At 41.6% G+C, this 15,041-nt stretch overlaps 1 protein-coding gene across 1 annotated transcript in view; it reads left to right on the top strand.

Moving 5' to 3' along the window:
- Positions 1-511: 511 nt before the first annotated feature.
- Positions 512-15,041, top strand: part of WDR4 (WD repeat domain 4) — a gene marked incomplete at both ends in the record, with an annotated part of 16,118 nt that continues 1,588 nt past the window's right edge. Inside the window, 7 exons of the mRNA XM_010182609.1 lie at positions 512-574; positions 1,278-1,424; positions 3,628-3,784; positions 4,382-4,494; positions 7,619-7,679; positions 9,019-9,117; positions 14,843-14,907. Coding sequence (XP_010180911.1) covers positions 512-574; positions 1,278-1,424; positions 3,628-3,784; positions 4,382-4,494; positions 7,619-7,679; positions 9,019-9,117; positions 14,843-14,907 — 705 coding nt within the window. The remainder of the gene's footprint in view (positions 575-1,277; positions 1,425-3,627; positions 3,785-4,381; positions 4,495-7,618; positions 7,680-9,018; positions 9,118-14,842; positions 14,908-15,041) is intronic.

The raw sequence follows: 15,041 nt of genomic DNA on the forward strand, positions 1-15,041 counted from the left end.
TGCCGGGGCTGCGCAGCGGGTAGCCGGGGGAAGGTGGCGGGAACGCGGAGGAGGCTCGGCCTGCGCCTGCCTTTGGGTGAAGAGTCCTGCGGGACTGAGTGCAGGCCTCTGGGCGCGCCTTGTGTGCGCTTTCCGTTGCCGGGTCTCACTTTAAAGTTTTTTAGTTTTAGCAGTATTCTGGCACGATTATGCACGTTACTGGTATGTGAAATACAGGGTAAATGTTAGTGGCGACTGTGTCAGGCCTGGCAGAAGTAAAATGTCACGGTTCCTTTGCCAGCAGGTGATAGTTTTGGGTGGTTTTTTTGGCATATGTATATGCTTTAAACTTCTACCGCATCCACAGCACTTTGGAAGGCCATTTCACAGGGGTGGTTTCTCAAGATAGGGACCGGTTGCGCAAATAACCACAAAATAACATCACATTACAAAAGAGTTAATGCTCTTCATAGTTCAATTTCTGGTTATTTTAGTTCCAGTGTTTCTAGTCTGCTGGTATTTTTTTTTGCAGTGATGACAGTCTCTTTGTGTACAATTGCGTCAATGCGGAGAAGACGACCTCAGGAGATAAAGGGTGAGGAAATCTGCTTGTGCAGTCTGCTGTTTTCCTAGAGGGTGCATCTCCTCCTGAGGTTACATGGCAGTGAAGACAGTAAAAGAAAGTCATGGGATGACTCATTGATCAGGTGATGACTAGGTTGTTTTTGCTAACCCTGAGGAATGTATAGGTATGTTTTTGGAGTTTTTTGGGTTTGTTTCATCTGAGAGGGGAAATTATACACCTTTTTTAGAGAAACACCGGTATATTGTAATTGATGATTCTGTATCTTGTTGGTCAAGACATTTACTGATAAACATTTTTATTACATTAGCTAAGACAGTTAAAAAACGCCACAGATCAGTTACTCTTCCTTCAGCTCTGTTCTTTAAGTCGTGAGATTTCAAAACCCAAAAAAGTATTTTTCTTAGTTTAAATTCAACCACTGGACACTGTTTTACCTGTAGCAAATTTTACTGTTTTCCCCTAAATCTGTATCAGGGTCTGCTAGCAAAAACCCTAGTGAGATTTTTTTTAAGTAGATAATGCAGGTTTAGGCCTTATATCAGTTTCCTTTTTCTTGGCATTAATGTTCAATTGACTCAACATTTTAAGCATAAGTGCAGCTTTTAGCATTGTTGTTCTTCATACTCCTTGTTGGTGGTGTGAGAACGACCTTCTTTTCTTAAGGATTTCAGTAAATCTCAGGTTGTGAACTGCTGTTCCCCTTCCCTGTTAGACAGGATGGAAAACCGACAGATAAAGGAAGTGATGACATCCTAGCTTTTGGCTTCTCCCCATCAGGAGATTATTTTGCCTTGACAGATGACAGCAAACGTCTGATTCTGTTCCGTACGAAGCCTTCCTGGGAATGTGTTAGCATCAGGTAAGGAAGCAGGGTGTTGCATGTCACTTTATTATGGAGTTATGGCTGATTGATTTAGAGTTATAAAATAGTAGTTCTTGAGATGCTGCCATTTGTTACTGCTAAGCTTTCTTTTTTTTTTTCTTGTACTTGTTCGGACAAATTTGGTGTTCGTAGGAATTCAAAGGTATTTGTCAAGTGATGTGTAGTACGCCCTGCAACAGGAATGGGAATGCAGATGATTTTATCATTGGCCAAGGAAAGGACAATCTCTTTTCTTATTCCAAAAGACAGTATTTGCATCTTTAAGAACTGAAACTTTACCCACTCCTAGTGAATGCTAAATTTGGGCCTGTAATTGTGATACTGAGCAGTTTAGTGAGTGCATAGTCTGATTCTGTTGATTTGGAGGAGAGTGTGTTCTGGGGAGCTTGTGAAGTCTCCTAAAAGCGTATCTCTAGAGATGCTGCCAACTGTTTCCCTTTGGTAGTACGGTCCTCTTGAGATAACAGTCTGTAGCTGTCCACCAGAGGTCCTCCAGTTACAAGTTTTCTGCTGATCCTTGTGACAATTGTCTATTAAAAAAAGGGACCTTGAAGGACTTCCTGAGGAAGTACCTCGGCATGTGACATCTCTTCGTCTGGTGGGCTCTGACAAATATGAGGCCCTGGTTACAAAACTAAATAGAGTCTCTGTCAGCTTGGCTGTGCATGTGGGGCACGTGATGGACCTTTGGTGGGTTAACCAATGTTGTCGTGAGTGAATCACCAAAAGACCCAGAAATGGCAAATTCTGTTCATCCTGTGTTTGGTCTTCCTTGCTGTCCTGCCCTGTATGTCTTGCCTGTAATATGCTGTTGGATAATTGTTTGATGCTCCAGTTTTCTGCTAAAAGATCAACTAGGACCCCAGCTGGACTTTTTGGGAATGCCACTACCTCCTTTAGGAAATTTGGAATACAGGCAAAAGGGTCTCTGCATGAAAAAAAGAATGCCAAAGTTGAGCTATGTAACTTGTAACTTAGTTGTTTTGTGTCAAGCTGTATAAAAAGGTTTCACACAGTGCTAGCTTTTGTAGTCAGAATCTTGGTGTTTAAGATCAAAGGCAGTACCATGACCTCGGAGCAAGACTTTTTCTTGTTGGCAAAGTAACCTGTTTTGAAGCTGTGTTGCCTGAGCCTGCAGTGTGTTAGTAGGCATTCTTGTCCTATACATTTTCCCTTTGTTATGGTGTTCCTTTAAACCGTCACTAAAAATTATTAGAATTCCCATCTTCCTACCTGAATGAAGTACAGTATGTTGTTCTTTGGCCTCCAGGCGGTCACCAGACTTCAGAGTCAGTGAATAGAAATGTCCATTCCCTGTGATCTCTGGTGTGCACAGTCCTGTGTTAACACACAGGACATAGCAGGGTTTGGAGAAGAGGTGTTATGAAAAGAGTAACAGTAGTAACAATAGCTGTTAAGTTGCAGAAGCATTCTCCAAACTAGGTGATTAAGCCTTTTTATAAAGCTTGTTTTCTGACATATATTGTCCTCACTTTTGTCTGAAAAGCTGTAAGAAAACAGTTACCTGCTACACTGGCAACTTTATAAGACACTGGCAGATGATGAGGGAAAGTCAGAGTTCAGGTTCAGGGCTATGCCTGGACAAGGTACGCTGAGATTGTGGCTCTCTGACTCTGGATGCGAGGAGGAAGAGTCCTTGAGGCGTACAAGGAGGGGGTTCCTTTTACAGTATGAAGTGGCAACTGGAGAAGTAGTTTCAACACCGTTTTGAGATGTGTTACTGCAAAGGACTTTTACTAGAAGAACTCCTACTTTGTCCTTTTTCTGTGTGAAAAGAGATTTATTTTCTCCATATTCTTATTATGGACAGTGCAAGAAAGTTTACCGGTTTTCTTTTGAGTACTGTCAGGCTGCCCAGGCAAAATGCTCGGTTGGAGAAAGTACCTAAGCAAAATGCAGACATGCAGCTTTAATGGTCTCTCCTTTTTTTTTTCCTCCCCTAGGCATTTGCTATTACATGGTTTAGTCATTTAATAGGTCTCAGAAGTGCTATTTCAGCCCCATACCCTCCATTAACATTATTCTCGTTGCTGCCATTTCAGGAATGTTGCATCCAAGAGCTTTTTGTCCAGTCTCTTGGTCTGTTTAATTGGGTCTGAATCCAGACTTGCTGAAGCTGCCATCCAGAGCTGTTCAAGCTGTGCCATTTTTCTTTCAGGTCCGTGACCAGGAGATGCACTTCCCTGGTTATTTCGGCTGCAGAGGATAAGATTCTGATTGCAGACAAGTCTGGTGATGTCTATTCTTACTCAATAACAGAACCCCAGGCAGATGGAAAACTTGAGCTGGGTCACTTGTCTCTGGTATTGGATGTGGTAAGTATGTGCCTCCATGTAGTTAGTGTACAAACCTGCGTTCCTGCTTGTGTTTGGGTCTTTCACTGTTGCCTTTGGCTCAGATTTGGGAGTTCTTTTTTATATAAACATAGTACGTGGTCTGGATTTCGTCCTGCTGAGTTGTCTGCAGAGTTTGGTGAGAAAACAAGCTTACCAAAGGGTTATTTATTCTGGGAGTGTGAGTGTTCAAAAAGTCTTAATATTGCAGTCACAGAAGACTTGGTGATGGAATGTATATGGGAATTTACCCAGTCTGTCGTATCAGTTGAGCTCTCCAGGGTGCTAAGTTTCTTTATTTTTAAGATGCAGTTGGACTTCCTCCCGTACTATTGAAGCTCAGTAGGTTTCACTGGACCTAGTAGTCAGTGTTACTTGTCTTAGTGAGCAAGAAAGTTACTCTTATAAAGAATAACGCTTGCATTGTTGGTGGAAAAGCATGAGTAAATGTTTGCATCTGCCATTCAGAGTCAGGAGAAATAGACAGTTTGCTGCTTGTCTTTTTTAATTCTGATTAGGAAGAATTATATGAAAACAAACCTTGAACTACTGTGCACTAAAACTCTCCTTTACCAACAGGCACTGAGTCCTAATGACCGGTACATTGTAACTGCAGACAGAGATGAGAAGATCAGAGTCAGCTTGGCAAAGGCTCCTTATAGTATTGTATCCTACTGCCTGGGACACAGAGAGTAAGTTTGTTGCGTGCAAAAGTTCCTGTGTGCAGCTCTTCAGTGCGCCTCAATGGATGAAATGCTTGTCTCAAATTATATCAAACAACAGCTAGGTCATGTTGAGTTGGAAGGGATCTTTAAAGCTCATCCAGTCCAATGCCCCTGCAGTGAGCAGGGACATCTTCAACTAGATCAGGTCGCTCAGAGCCCCATCAAGCCTGACCTTGAATGTTTCCCGGGATGGGGCATCAACCACCTCTCTGGGCAACCTGTTCCAGTGTTTCACCACCCTCATTGTGAAAAATGTCTTCTTTATGTCTAGTCTCAGTCTACTTTCTTTTAGTTTAAAACCATTACCCCTTGTCCTATCACTACAGGCCTTAGTAAAAAGTTGGCCCTCATCTTTCTTGTAAGCACCCTTTAAGTACTGAAAGGCCACAGTAAGGTCTCCCTGGAGCCTTCTTTTCTCCAGGCTGAACAACCCCAACTCTCTCAGCCCTTCCTGATAGGAGAGGTGCTCCAGCCCTCTGATCATTTTTGTGGCCTTTCTCAGGACCCATTCCAACAGGTCTATGTCTTTCTTGTACTGGGGACCCCAGAGCTGTATGCAGTGCCCCAGGTGGAGTCTCATGAGTGGAGGAGAGGGGCAAAATCTCCTTCCTCAGCCTGCTGGCCACAAGAGACTCCAGAGTCTGGAGATTGTTAGTTCAGGATGGAGCCTACCTTAGCCTTATGAAGGGAAGTCTTAGGAAGTCCTTGTGGTTTGAACAGACGCTCATCTAATGGCATCTCAATGCAGAGCTCCGACTTGGAGGTTCTGTGGTAATACAAAAAAATCTGTCTGTTTCAATGGGAAGGAGAGAGAACTCTTTCTGCCTGGACATGATACTGCAGTGAGCTAGAGGCTGTGAAATGGTCCCATAAAATAGATTCAAGGAATTGCGCTTCTTAATGTAGTTACCTGGCCCTTCTAGTAGCTGAGAAAAGGAACTTGGTGTTTTTATTGAGACTGGTTCTGTTGCTATGGGCAAGAACACTTAAGACAAGTAGAGGGGTCTGTGGAAAGTGGATCTTAGGGGATATCTCTGTAGAAAGATGATGTGCTGCTGTGTCTAGTAAGTCTAGTAAGATGCAGGGTTCAGTCTGCATAAAAACAGGAGAGAACTTTCCTTTACCTTCCTTTCATTTCTCCTGAAGTGAAAGTCATTCTCATTACACTGATCTGAAGAGTGGAAGGCAGCAAAGCAACCTGCTGGCTCTACTGATGTGGTTCAGATGTGCTCAAGCTTGCTAGGAGACCGGTAGTTCATTTGGTGTAGGAATAGAGGTCATCCTCTAGCCAGTTTATCAAGACTTCCTTTACACTCTACAGAATGGACTGTACTTTCCCTTTCCTTCTCAGCAGTCCTTCTCCCATGAAGAAGACTCATGGCAAAAAGACTTTTGAAATACTTTTCCCTTCTACATTTTGCTGCTTAAAATGTCTGTCAGTTGTGGTGTTTTCAAAATCTCTTGACTTTCCCTTCCACCTCTTGTTTTTTGGGGGGCTTTTGTTGTTGTCAGTTAGGGTTTTGAGTAAGGTAGAGAGGTTGTGCAAGGTTGGTTGTTTTTTTTTGTGGGGCCACTGCTACATTTTCAAGTCCACAGAGTCAAGGTAGCAGAGAAGATGTGATCCCACACAGGTCAGAGAACACACGTAATTCTGCTTGTCTGGCTGCTGAGTTACTTGGGGATAACACTCTTCCAGGCATCTTCTTCCATAAGATGATGCCACATGGTGCAGTCAACTCACTATATCAGAAATGAGTTAAAAAAAGGCAGTGTGGCTGGGGAGCTTGAGATATGAGTCGCAACCTGTCTGAACTTACCCACCAAGGTGTTTTAATAGAGCATTTAGGACACAGATTAATTTGGAGTGTTGATCTGATTTTAATAACATAATTTGGTAGTCTAACCCGTGTAGAGTTGGCATAGTATAAAAGCAAGAGACTACCCATGTTAAAGATCTAAGTAGTCTTTGATCAGGTTGGTTTCTATAGCGTATTTGTAGAGCCACATCTGATGTTTCCACCTACTGTGCACACAGTTGTACCTTCTAATGAATAGAAATTAATTGTCAGAAAGACACTTTTAAGCAGGGGCTATTGTGTCTACACAAAGAGTTAATTAGTGGCTGCAGAGTGGAAAGGCACTTAGTGTAAATGGAAATATATTTAAAAATTCATTATTTAAATAAGGAATGAATAAGCAAATGACTACATAAAGCAGCTATCACTGTATTGTTTCATGCTCCTGGATTTTCTTCTTTCAATGGGGTGCATGGTGATTCTTGCTGGATCTATTATGCCTGCATGCACCTGCCATTACTGCTTTGTCATGAAACTTTGTGTTACAGTGACCAGATCTCTTCCCTCTATTTTTTAGCCCTTTCTTTTTTTCTTAATGGTCTTAAATTTATGCCCATTTTCAAAGACTGTCCCACTGAGGTAACATTCTGCTCTGGTCACTACATTCTAAGTTTCTGAGCTCTAAGGTAATAACAAACTTCAAAAGTTCAGGTCCTCATTACCCAGCAAAGACAAGTCATGGTAGACATACCAGTATAACATACTTCTGAAAAACAAGGTTTCTGGCTGAATGGAGATGCTGGTGGTAAATTGCCACATGCTTGTTTTAAAATTTTTGTAAAGATTGCTTTTGGATGATCTCCAACTGTGATGGGAGAGATGTGGTACTGTGAACGCTGAGTCATCACTGTTGTGTTTTAAAAGCACGCGTTGCTGCTTGGTTTTAATGTGCATCAAGAATTGTGAAGGGGAAACATACTTCCCGAGCAAATCTGTCTCCATTGGCATTTTTTGGTCTAAGTGGCAATATTCTCTGTCAGGGGGGAAGTCAGTAGAATTCCTTAAGGGCAAGTGGGGAAATATATTTTCTATGAAGTTGCAGGTCAGTAGTTTGTGTAGTATATATACTGTATTAAGTACTGTAGATGCATTTTTTCATCCTAATTGGCTTGATGTGGAGAATCTGTTTATTTATTATAAGGTTCTCTTTAAAATTAGTGTTTTGTCTTTCTGTGTGTGTTTAAAGACCAGAGTGTCATGCAAGATTGTTCAGCTTTTGCCTGCTTTCTGTTTAGGTTTGTAACCAAAATACTGGTAATACCCAACTATCCCGATCTGCTGTTGTCAGCTTCTGGGGTATGTATTGCAATTTCTTCAGAAAGGTATTTTTCTTGAAAACTTAGACTTTAAAACCATTGTTTGCTTTTGTTTCCCCCAGGTTCCTTAGAATACTTGTAATAATCTCTCATGGTTTCCAGCATGCCCTCTCTCTCCCTCCTTTTGCCCCCCTCTTTCAGCTTTCTGTTCCATGTTCTGCCATTCTATTGCTAGATCATTAGGAGTCTTTTACTGTGTTTATAGCAAGGCTAGCTTCTTTTTAAGTTCTTTGAGATGGAGAAGTCATAAAGTCCTCAGTATTTCTTCATCATTAACTCTTGCTTTGGAGCACAGACAAACTTTAATCATTGGACTATTAAACAGCTTTGAAGCAAATGGGTGTTATGCCAGCATGACATGATAATGAGTGTCTTGAGAATGAATGGCCTTAGAATCACAGATTGGGTTTTTTTTAGAGCTTTTAAGATGAGAAAATTGTTCCTCTACACCCTTCCACTTGCTTTCCCCTGTGAGACTTGTTCTCAGTTTAGTTCTTGCCTGTATGTCCTCATAGTATATCCAGTGCATGGCATGTAGAGGTTGCAGTGCAGTGCTGCACAATGCTTGGATGAGGACTCAAGAAGTGAATGTTCCCTTCTTTCCCTCCCCCCAGCCCTTTTCTTAAATTGATGGCATCCTGCTGTAGTGCCAGATCTGTATGGAATGAGTAGATGGAGTTGGCCTAAAAGAAGTCTGTTTCCCAGACTAATCAAACTGCATAGAAAACACATAATGTTTTCTATGAAGACGTGAAGTTTGTAGTAGTTTATAGCATTTGATTTCAGCAGCTGCTCTTGCTTCCCTAAGGCTTTTGTCTCTTGTTCCTCTCATTCTTTAAGCAACTCTAGCATTAGTGCTGTGTGTGGCTTTATTTCATTCTTAGCAAATGCCCTTTGATGACTCTGTTTTTCCAGAGAGGTGTTTAGTTTCTCTCCAGGAGGTTACTAAATCAAATGAGATTTCAAGTGATAACAAGAGTACGGGTGGAGAAGGGCAACCTGAAGGAATTGCTATTAAAATGCTGAGCACGTGTGTTGCTGTGCTGTTTGAGACAGACTTGAAATGCACTCCTCCAGCTACCCGATTTCCACTTCAAAAGGAGAATTAAAGTTAGTATGATTGAATAATTTAGAATTGAGGGGTAAAATTATGTTAATTAAAATACTTTATCTGCAATTTGAGGTCTTAACTAAGTGACTGTTTAGCAGCTTCTGTGGGAAGCTCTTCAGGGAAATAGAATTTAGCTGTAGACCATGAGTGGCCTCTCTGCCTGAGGTTCTGTTAAGTAATCAACTTGTGTCTGCTTCTGTCTGTCCAGGACTCAACTCTGAGACTCTGGGAGTATAAGAGCGGGGAGGAAGTGTACTGCTGTCATCTAAGTAGCATCTGTGGGCCTGAGACAACCAAAACTGACCAGGTACGCCCATGTACAGTAGTGCTTTTGTAAGCCTCCTGCTCCTTGTGACCTCCAGATACGTGTATTGCATTTTGTCAGGAGTGCCTCCCTTCTTTCAGTAGGTTTGGAAGTTACGTGAAACTTAGAAACTTACAAAAGCCTGAGATTTTGAGAAGGGAGGAAAGTCCCTGAAATCCATTCCCATGTCTTGTGAGCATTTCTAAAAAGTGCCAAGCAGCGACCAAAAGAAGCTGTTTGTTATTCTTCCCAAATATAAGTTCTGCACACTGGACAAAGCCTTCATTTGCTAATTTTTCCAAAAAACATAAATGCCCTAGTCTCTTAGCCAGAAAATATCCTGTAACGCTTGAAAGATCTAAAAATTCACTCCTTTTTAAACTGCTTAAACTGCAACTTAAACACTTGAAATTCTATCTGAGCAAAAAGAAGCTTTGTAACATTCGTAATCACCCACCTGCAGTTGCACTGCCCTGTGGAGTCAAACACTGGGCTTGTTCCTTTGGGTTGTTCTGAAGCTGCCGTGTCCAAAATGAAAATGTACAAAATCCATGTGAAAACCAAATGCCCCAAGAGCATTATCCTGCAGCCTATACGTGAGTGGTGCGATACGTGTGTTTGGGGTGCTACTGTGGTTTGGGTGCTAATCTAATGCGAGCAGTGGTTCTGGTAGGACTTGATCTCTGGTTTTGTTCGTTCTTGTCACATGAATCGTTCTGTGTACATCATGTTAAGCCAGCTGCTAATCTGTTGGGTTGTTTAAGAGTTGTCATCTCAACACCCATCCTGTCTGGTGTGTTCTTCATGTGGTTCTAAGTCTTTCTCCCTCTGAAGATGACAGCTGTCTCCCAGTTATGGGAAGCCTGTAGCCATGCATGGCTGTTGAGGCAAAACCACTGTGGAATTTGTATCCAGGCTGAGATTGAATGGAAAAGTTCTGTCTTTTCTCCCCTGTGTTTTGATGTGGTGTTGGTTTGTTGAAGTGTGTTGTGTGCAGCCTCTACCAGCAGTCAGGAGCCATTCCTGGAGATATCTCAGAGATTCTTTACTGTTTATGTAGGTCTGACCTGATCTTGTTAGGGGGCTTCCCAGTTACTGAACTGGGAGCACAACCCATGGAAGGACCAAGCTCTTAGGGACAGACCTGACAACTCAAGGTTTCTTCTGTGCAGAACATCAGCAAGGTTTTTTTTGCGCTAGAATAAGAACGTGCAACTTTCTGTCTGTATGTAAGCCCAGGAGGGCAGCCACTTGCATCACAGCATTCAGAGCTCTGATACTGGAAATTCTGGTTTTTTTGCCTAGAGTTCCTGTTAGCAGGAATTCAGGGTAGTGTCTATATGGACAGTTTAACCTACACCTGAACTTGAAAATACACTTAAAAGCACACCCGAGCCAAAGACCTCTTGTACACATTCGTGCTGTCTATGGCTCATTTCAGCTTGAGTCTAACACATGAAATCTTTGAAGTAGCTACTGCTGTTTTTTCCCCAAGCAAAAATCAGGTGTACCGAATTAGGTGACAAGTCCACGTAGCTGGTATCCTCTTGTAGTCTGCGTGCAGCAAGATTTGAGTGAAGAAGGAAGAATTAAGATTGAAGCAAACCTACCAAATTACTTTATAGGTCGCATATAGCCTTCTGGAAAAAAGTGAGTTTCAAAGCTTGAGTGTTTCAAAGTGTTTTAGCTTTGTGTTCAAAGTAGCTAATAAGAGCACTCTGTTGAAACAGCATAGTTTGATAGCTGTCAAATGCATGTCTGCAGTACTGTTGCAAGGCATTTCTTTTGTGGGGAAGAATGGTTTTATTTTAAAATACTTTGCCTTCTAGCTTTTTTGGACCATTGAGAACTAATAAGCAACTGTCTGTGAAGCGGGGAATCCTATTACTAATTTTAAAAATGCTGTTTGTTGCGTGGACTGGCTTATCATTTTATAAGATAGCTTGCACATAAATTAACAGTGCTTGATCTCGCACTGAACTCTATTGCTTACAAACGAGTTTATCAAAGATAATACTAAACTGTATAATAAGTCTTGAATGTAGCACTGGATAAACTAACAAAAGTTAGAGGAAACAAAAAAAGCCTTTGTTGCTGCAAGCAGGAACTAATTTTAAAATAAAATAATAATAAAAAAGCAAAGAGCTTCAACTCTCTTAGAATGCTTTTGAGTGTAGTTAAGGAATACTTCCGTTGCCTCCTAACACACCTGATAAAGTCCCTTCTGTAGGATACTTTGTATACTGATGGAGTCTCTCAGTAGAAAGTTGGGGTTCCCTTTGACTGTTTAGGAAGTCTCTGTTTAGCTTCTTTACCCAGTGTGTGTAAACAGTGAGAGAAAGGAAAAACCCACAAACTGAGTTAAGAACTCTAACATGTCAGTTAGTAAACTCTATTCCTGCAGTGTTTTGCAGTTGTTCAACCCATTGGCATGTTTTAGTGTCTCTTAATGGTGGTTGTGGAAGTCTAAGGCTGACCTGTTCCTTGCCTTGAATCTGCAGAATTCTGCTTACCGCCAACTCTTGTAGGCTTTTTAAACTCTGTCTCCAATGATGTTAAATTTATACAGTGCTTGAGGGATGCAGAAGACTCGGTTGACTTCCAGAGTTCGTGCATCCTTGGAACAGTGACCAGGCACTGATTACAGACAGAGAAAGGAGAGATTTAAACCTTAAAGTGGTGCATTGCCACCTTTGTGCTGTGTTGCCCACACAGCTGTCTGTACACACATCTGTCAGGGGTCCCCCTGAAAGGGAAGGGGGACTTTTGTTCTGCTGGCATCGCAGTGCTAGTAACGCCAGGGATGACATCTGGTGGTAGCATTTAGTCATGCTGTGCATCCAGGTGTATCGAAGATCATCTTCACAACCGAGTGTGACATTGACAGTCCGAATTTAAGGGAACAATCTCTTGAGTCAGCATTTTTTTAGACTGTAGCTGGCATGCTGCCTGCAAATGACTCTGGCAACCAAGGATCAGATGGGGACATGAGTGTTTTATCTTTTCTTTTGTGTTGCATTTCATTTTTACCATTGAGGAGCACTGTGAACACACTGAAGCTTGAACCACAACTTGAAGCACGACGATAATGGAATCGTCAGTAATGGTGGATCATGTGAGCACATAAATGTGGATTTATTTGGCTGGGCAGATGATGAATATATGTCTGTTTTGGGAATGTAGGAGTGTTTTTGAGCAGTGCAGCACTGGTTTTAGCTGATGGGTTGCAGATCCCCAGTTCATTTTCCCACTAGAATGGGAATAGTTCTCTGATTTTGTAGTGCTATATAAATATTTTTCCTGCTTCAGAGCTTTCACCTCATCTGATCTTGTTGACAGCAGAAGCTTGTTTAAAGTCCAGAACATGAATTGCACAACTCTACCCCAGTGCTCCAGCACATAAATTTTTCATAGGGTCACCTCTTCTCACAGATGACATCAAAAGTTAATTTTAAGGTGTTGGCAGGCTGATAACAGTGTCATATAAATGCTGAATAAGTTCAGTGATTATCAAGTGAACATCTGTTTATCACAGATTGCTCTTGTTTCTCGGTTAACTGATTTCATAGGCTTGTCCTTGAACAAGATACCGCTCTGGGGCTTGCATTCACTTTGCTGATTTTTAACTTACCCACACATGGAAAGGAAAGAGCTTGCAAAGAAGGTACATTTTCTTTCCAGCTGTGAATAACACTTGGGTCAAATAAAAAAAGCCTCCTCCTCCCTCTCACAGCAAAAGGTGAGGGAGAGCTGCTGCGTACTTCAAATTCACAGAACCCTTTGTCTCTCTGATAAAGCACTCGGCTGCGTAGGTGGGCACTTCCTATCATTGCACTTGCCCTGCATGTTTATCATGAGTCAGAGCTGTGTTGTTATTAGAAATAAATATCACAGTTTGAGTTTTTATATGTATATGTATATATGTACCTCTTGGCTTGTTCTCTTAAATCTCTAAAGACCCTGCTGATGGTTTACAATAGAAGCTGTCAGTTCTGCTCTAAAGCTGTGGTGTAAATGGCTCCATACTGCAATAACTACATTTAGACATACCAGCTACAGAGAACCTTTCTGATTCAGCTCACTCATCCTACCCAGTATTTGGAGCCATTTTTTTATGTCTGTGTTAAACAGATCCTAGGTCCCAATGCCAAATACAGACCAACTAATACTACAACTTAGTATTTCTGCAGAGTAGCAAGAGATTAGTCTAATCTGTTCCCAGAAGCTCTGAAACATAATCCTTTTGACAATATGTTTCTTAAAGTGTTTCTCTTCTGTCCAAACAATCGAGTATATGAGTGAAAAGTGTGTGCATGCCATTATTCTTGCTGCCCCCCATGAGACTGTATCCCTCAACGGATTTTATTATTTTTCCTTACATGCTGGAGATGTGCTGTGTAACCCTGGTTTTCAGCTGTCTTTGTACCATTAATTAACTTTGTTTCCCCCAGTTGATTTATATTTCAGTAGTTGTATCACATGGTGTTGACAAAACAGTTAGCTTCTGGTAGTAAACTTGCTGACTTGAGTGTTTGGAAGCCGCACAGCTTGTTTTGCTTTCCTCCATTGATTGCAAAATTCTGAAACAAGCACCCTGACAATGCCTGTACCTCAGCTGGTAGCAAAAAGGGTCAAATCCCATGGTTACTCCCAAATTCAGCTTAACCTGGTGAACCAGAGGTTCTGTCTAGTGACCGCTGTTGGGTTAGTAAAAGAGTTGAAGGCTGGTAAAAGGAAGGAGGACCTGAGGATGCATTTGAATTCTGCCAGCAGAGTGTCAAGGAGATGTATTTTTGCCTGCCCTAAAGGGAATAGCTCACTACTTCTCTCGTAGGAAGGTTTTATTAATCAGAAGTGCTGGTGTTATCGCTACTTCTAAACCATACTTGAGAACAGCCTTTTGCCTTTGCAGTTTCGTCTTTCACATTATATAACTGATACTTTTGAAAAAGCACCCTAGGGCATCTTCTTGCAGTTCCTCTGCTCTTCCCAGCTTCTTACTTCCCTCCCAAGGAGCCTCAAATCAGTTGTTATGTATTTCAAGTAGTATGGTTTTTGCAGCAAAGCTATTTCTCTGATTCTCTCCCAGATAAAACAATACATCTTCTAAATTAGGAGTATGGCGTAGGTTTGTGTTGTTGGTGGATGTGGGATGTTTTTTTGAAGGGGATGGGGGGAACAGTCTTTTTTTGAATCAGGAAAATGGCCTCAGGCAGTCTTGCCTTGTTCTTCAGAACACATTTTCCGTTAAGCATCACCCAGACACAGCAGCAAGTGTATTAGCTATGCATCACTATCTTCTTTCTTTTTAACAAACATAACAGCAGCTAATGGCTTGTGCTCATAATCTCTGAGCTGCGGGTGTGATATCCTGGCTAAGCAGGCTTAATGTTGATGGTTTTGCCATTAGTGTTGCAGGAGAGAATGTTTGAAGGTGGTATACTTTTCCTTCATCTGTTGGTTTGTTTGTTAAGAGTTGTTCACTAAAACCTTTACATTTGATCTCTGTTTGGATGGCTGTGAAGAGGAAAGTGTGGAAAACTTCATAGAACGGCAGACACTGGTACAAAAATATACTCGGCTGCAGTTTAAGGGTAATTATGTTGCTTAACTTGCTGTAAATTAAGACATCTGCTAAATTTTAAAAGCTAAGACATGAAATGGAATGTGAATTTTCTGCCCATAAATGGTCTTAACTTACAAGGATTTTTTTTTCTTTTCCTATTAGAAATACCCCGTGTCAAGAATAACTTACTGCTGTCAAGGTGGTTATGTTGCCATTGTGTGTGACTGGTAAGAATAAATGGAATAATGGCTAAAATCATCACAGCTCCTGCAAAGGCAAGAGCAGCTTTCCCTGTTGGCTGTCCTCTTTTCCCCAGCCTGCAGTATTTGTTACTGTGGATCTCTAAGCGTCCCAGGAATGC

This window comes from Mesitornis unicolor, unplaced genomic scaffold, assembly GCF_000695765.1.
Source record: "Mesitornis unicolor isolate BGI_N332 unplaced genomic scaffold, ASM69576v1 scaffold47654, whole genome shotgun sequence".
Taxonomy (NCBI): Eukaryota; Metazoa; Chordata; class Aves; order Mesitornithiformes; family Mesitornithidae; genus Mesitornis; species Mesitornis unicolor.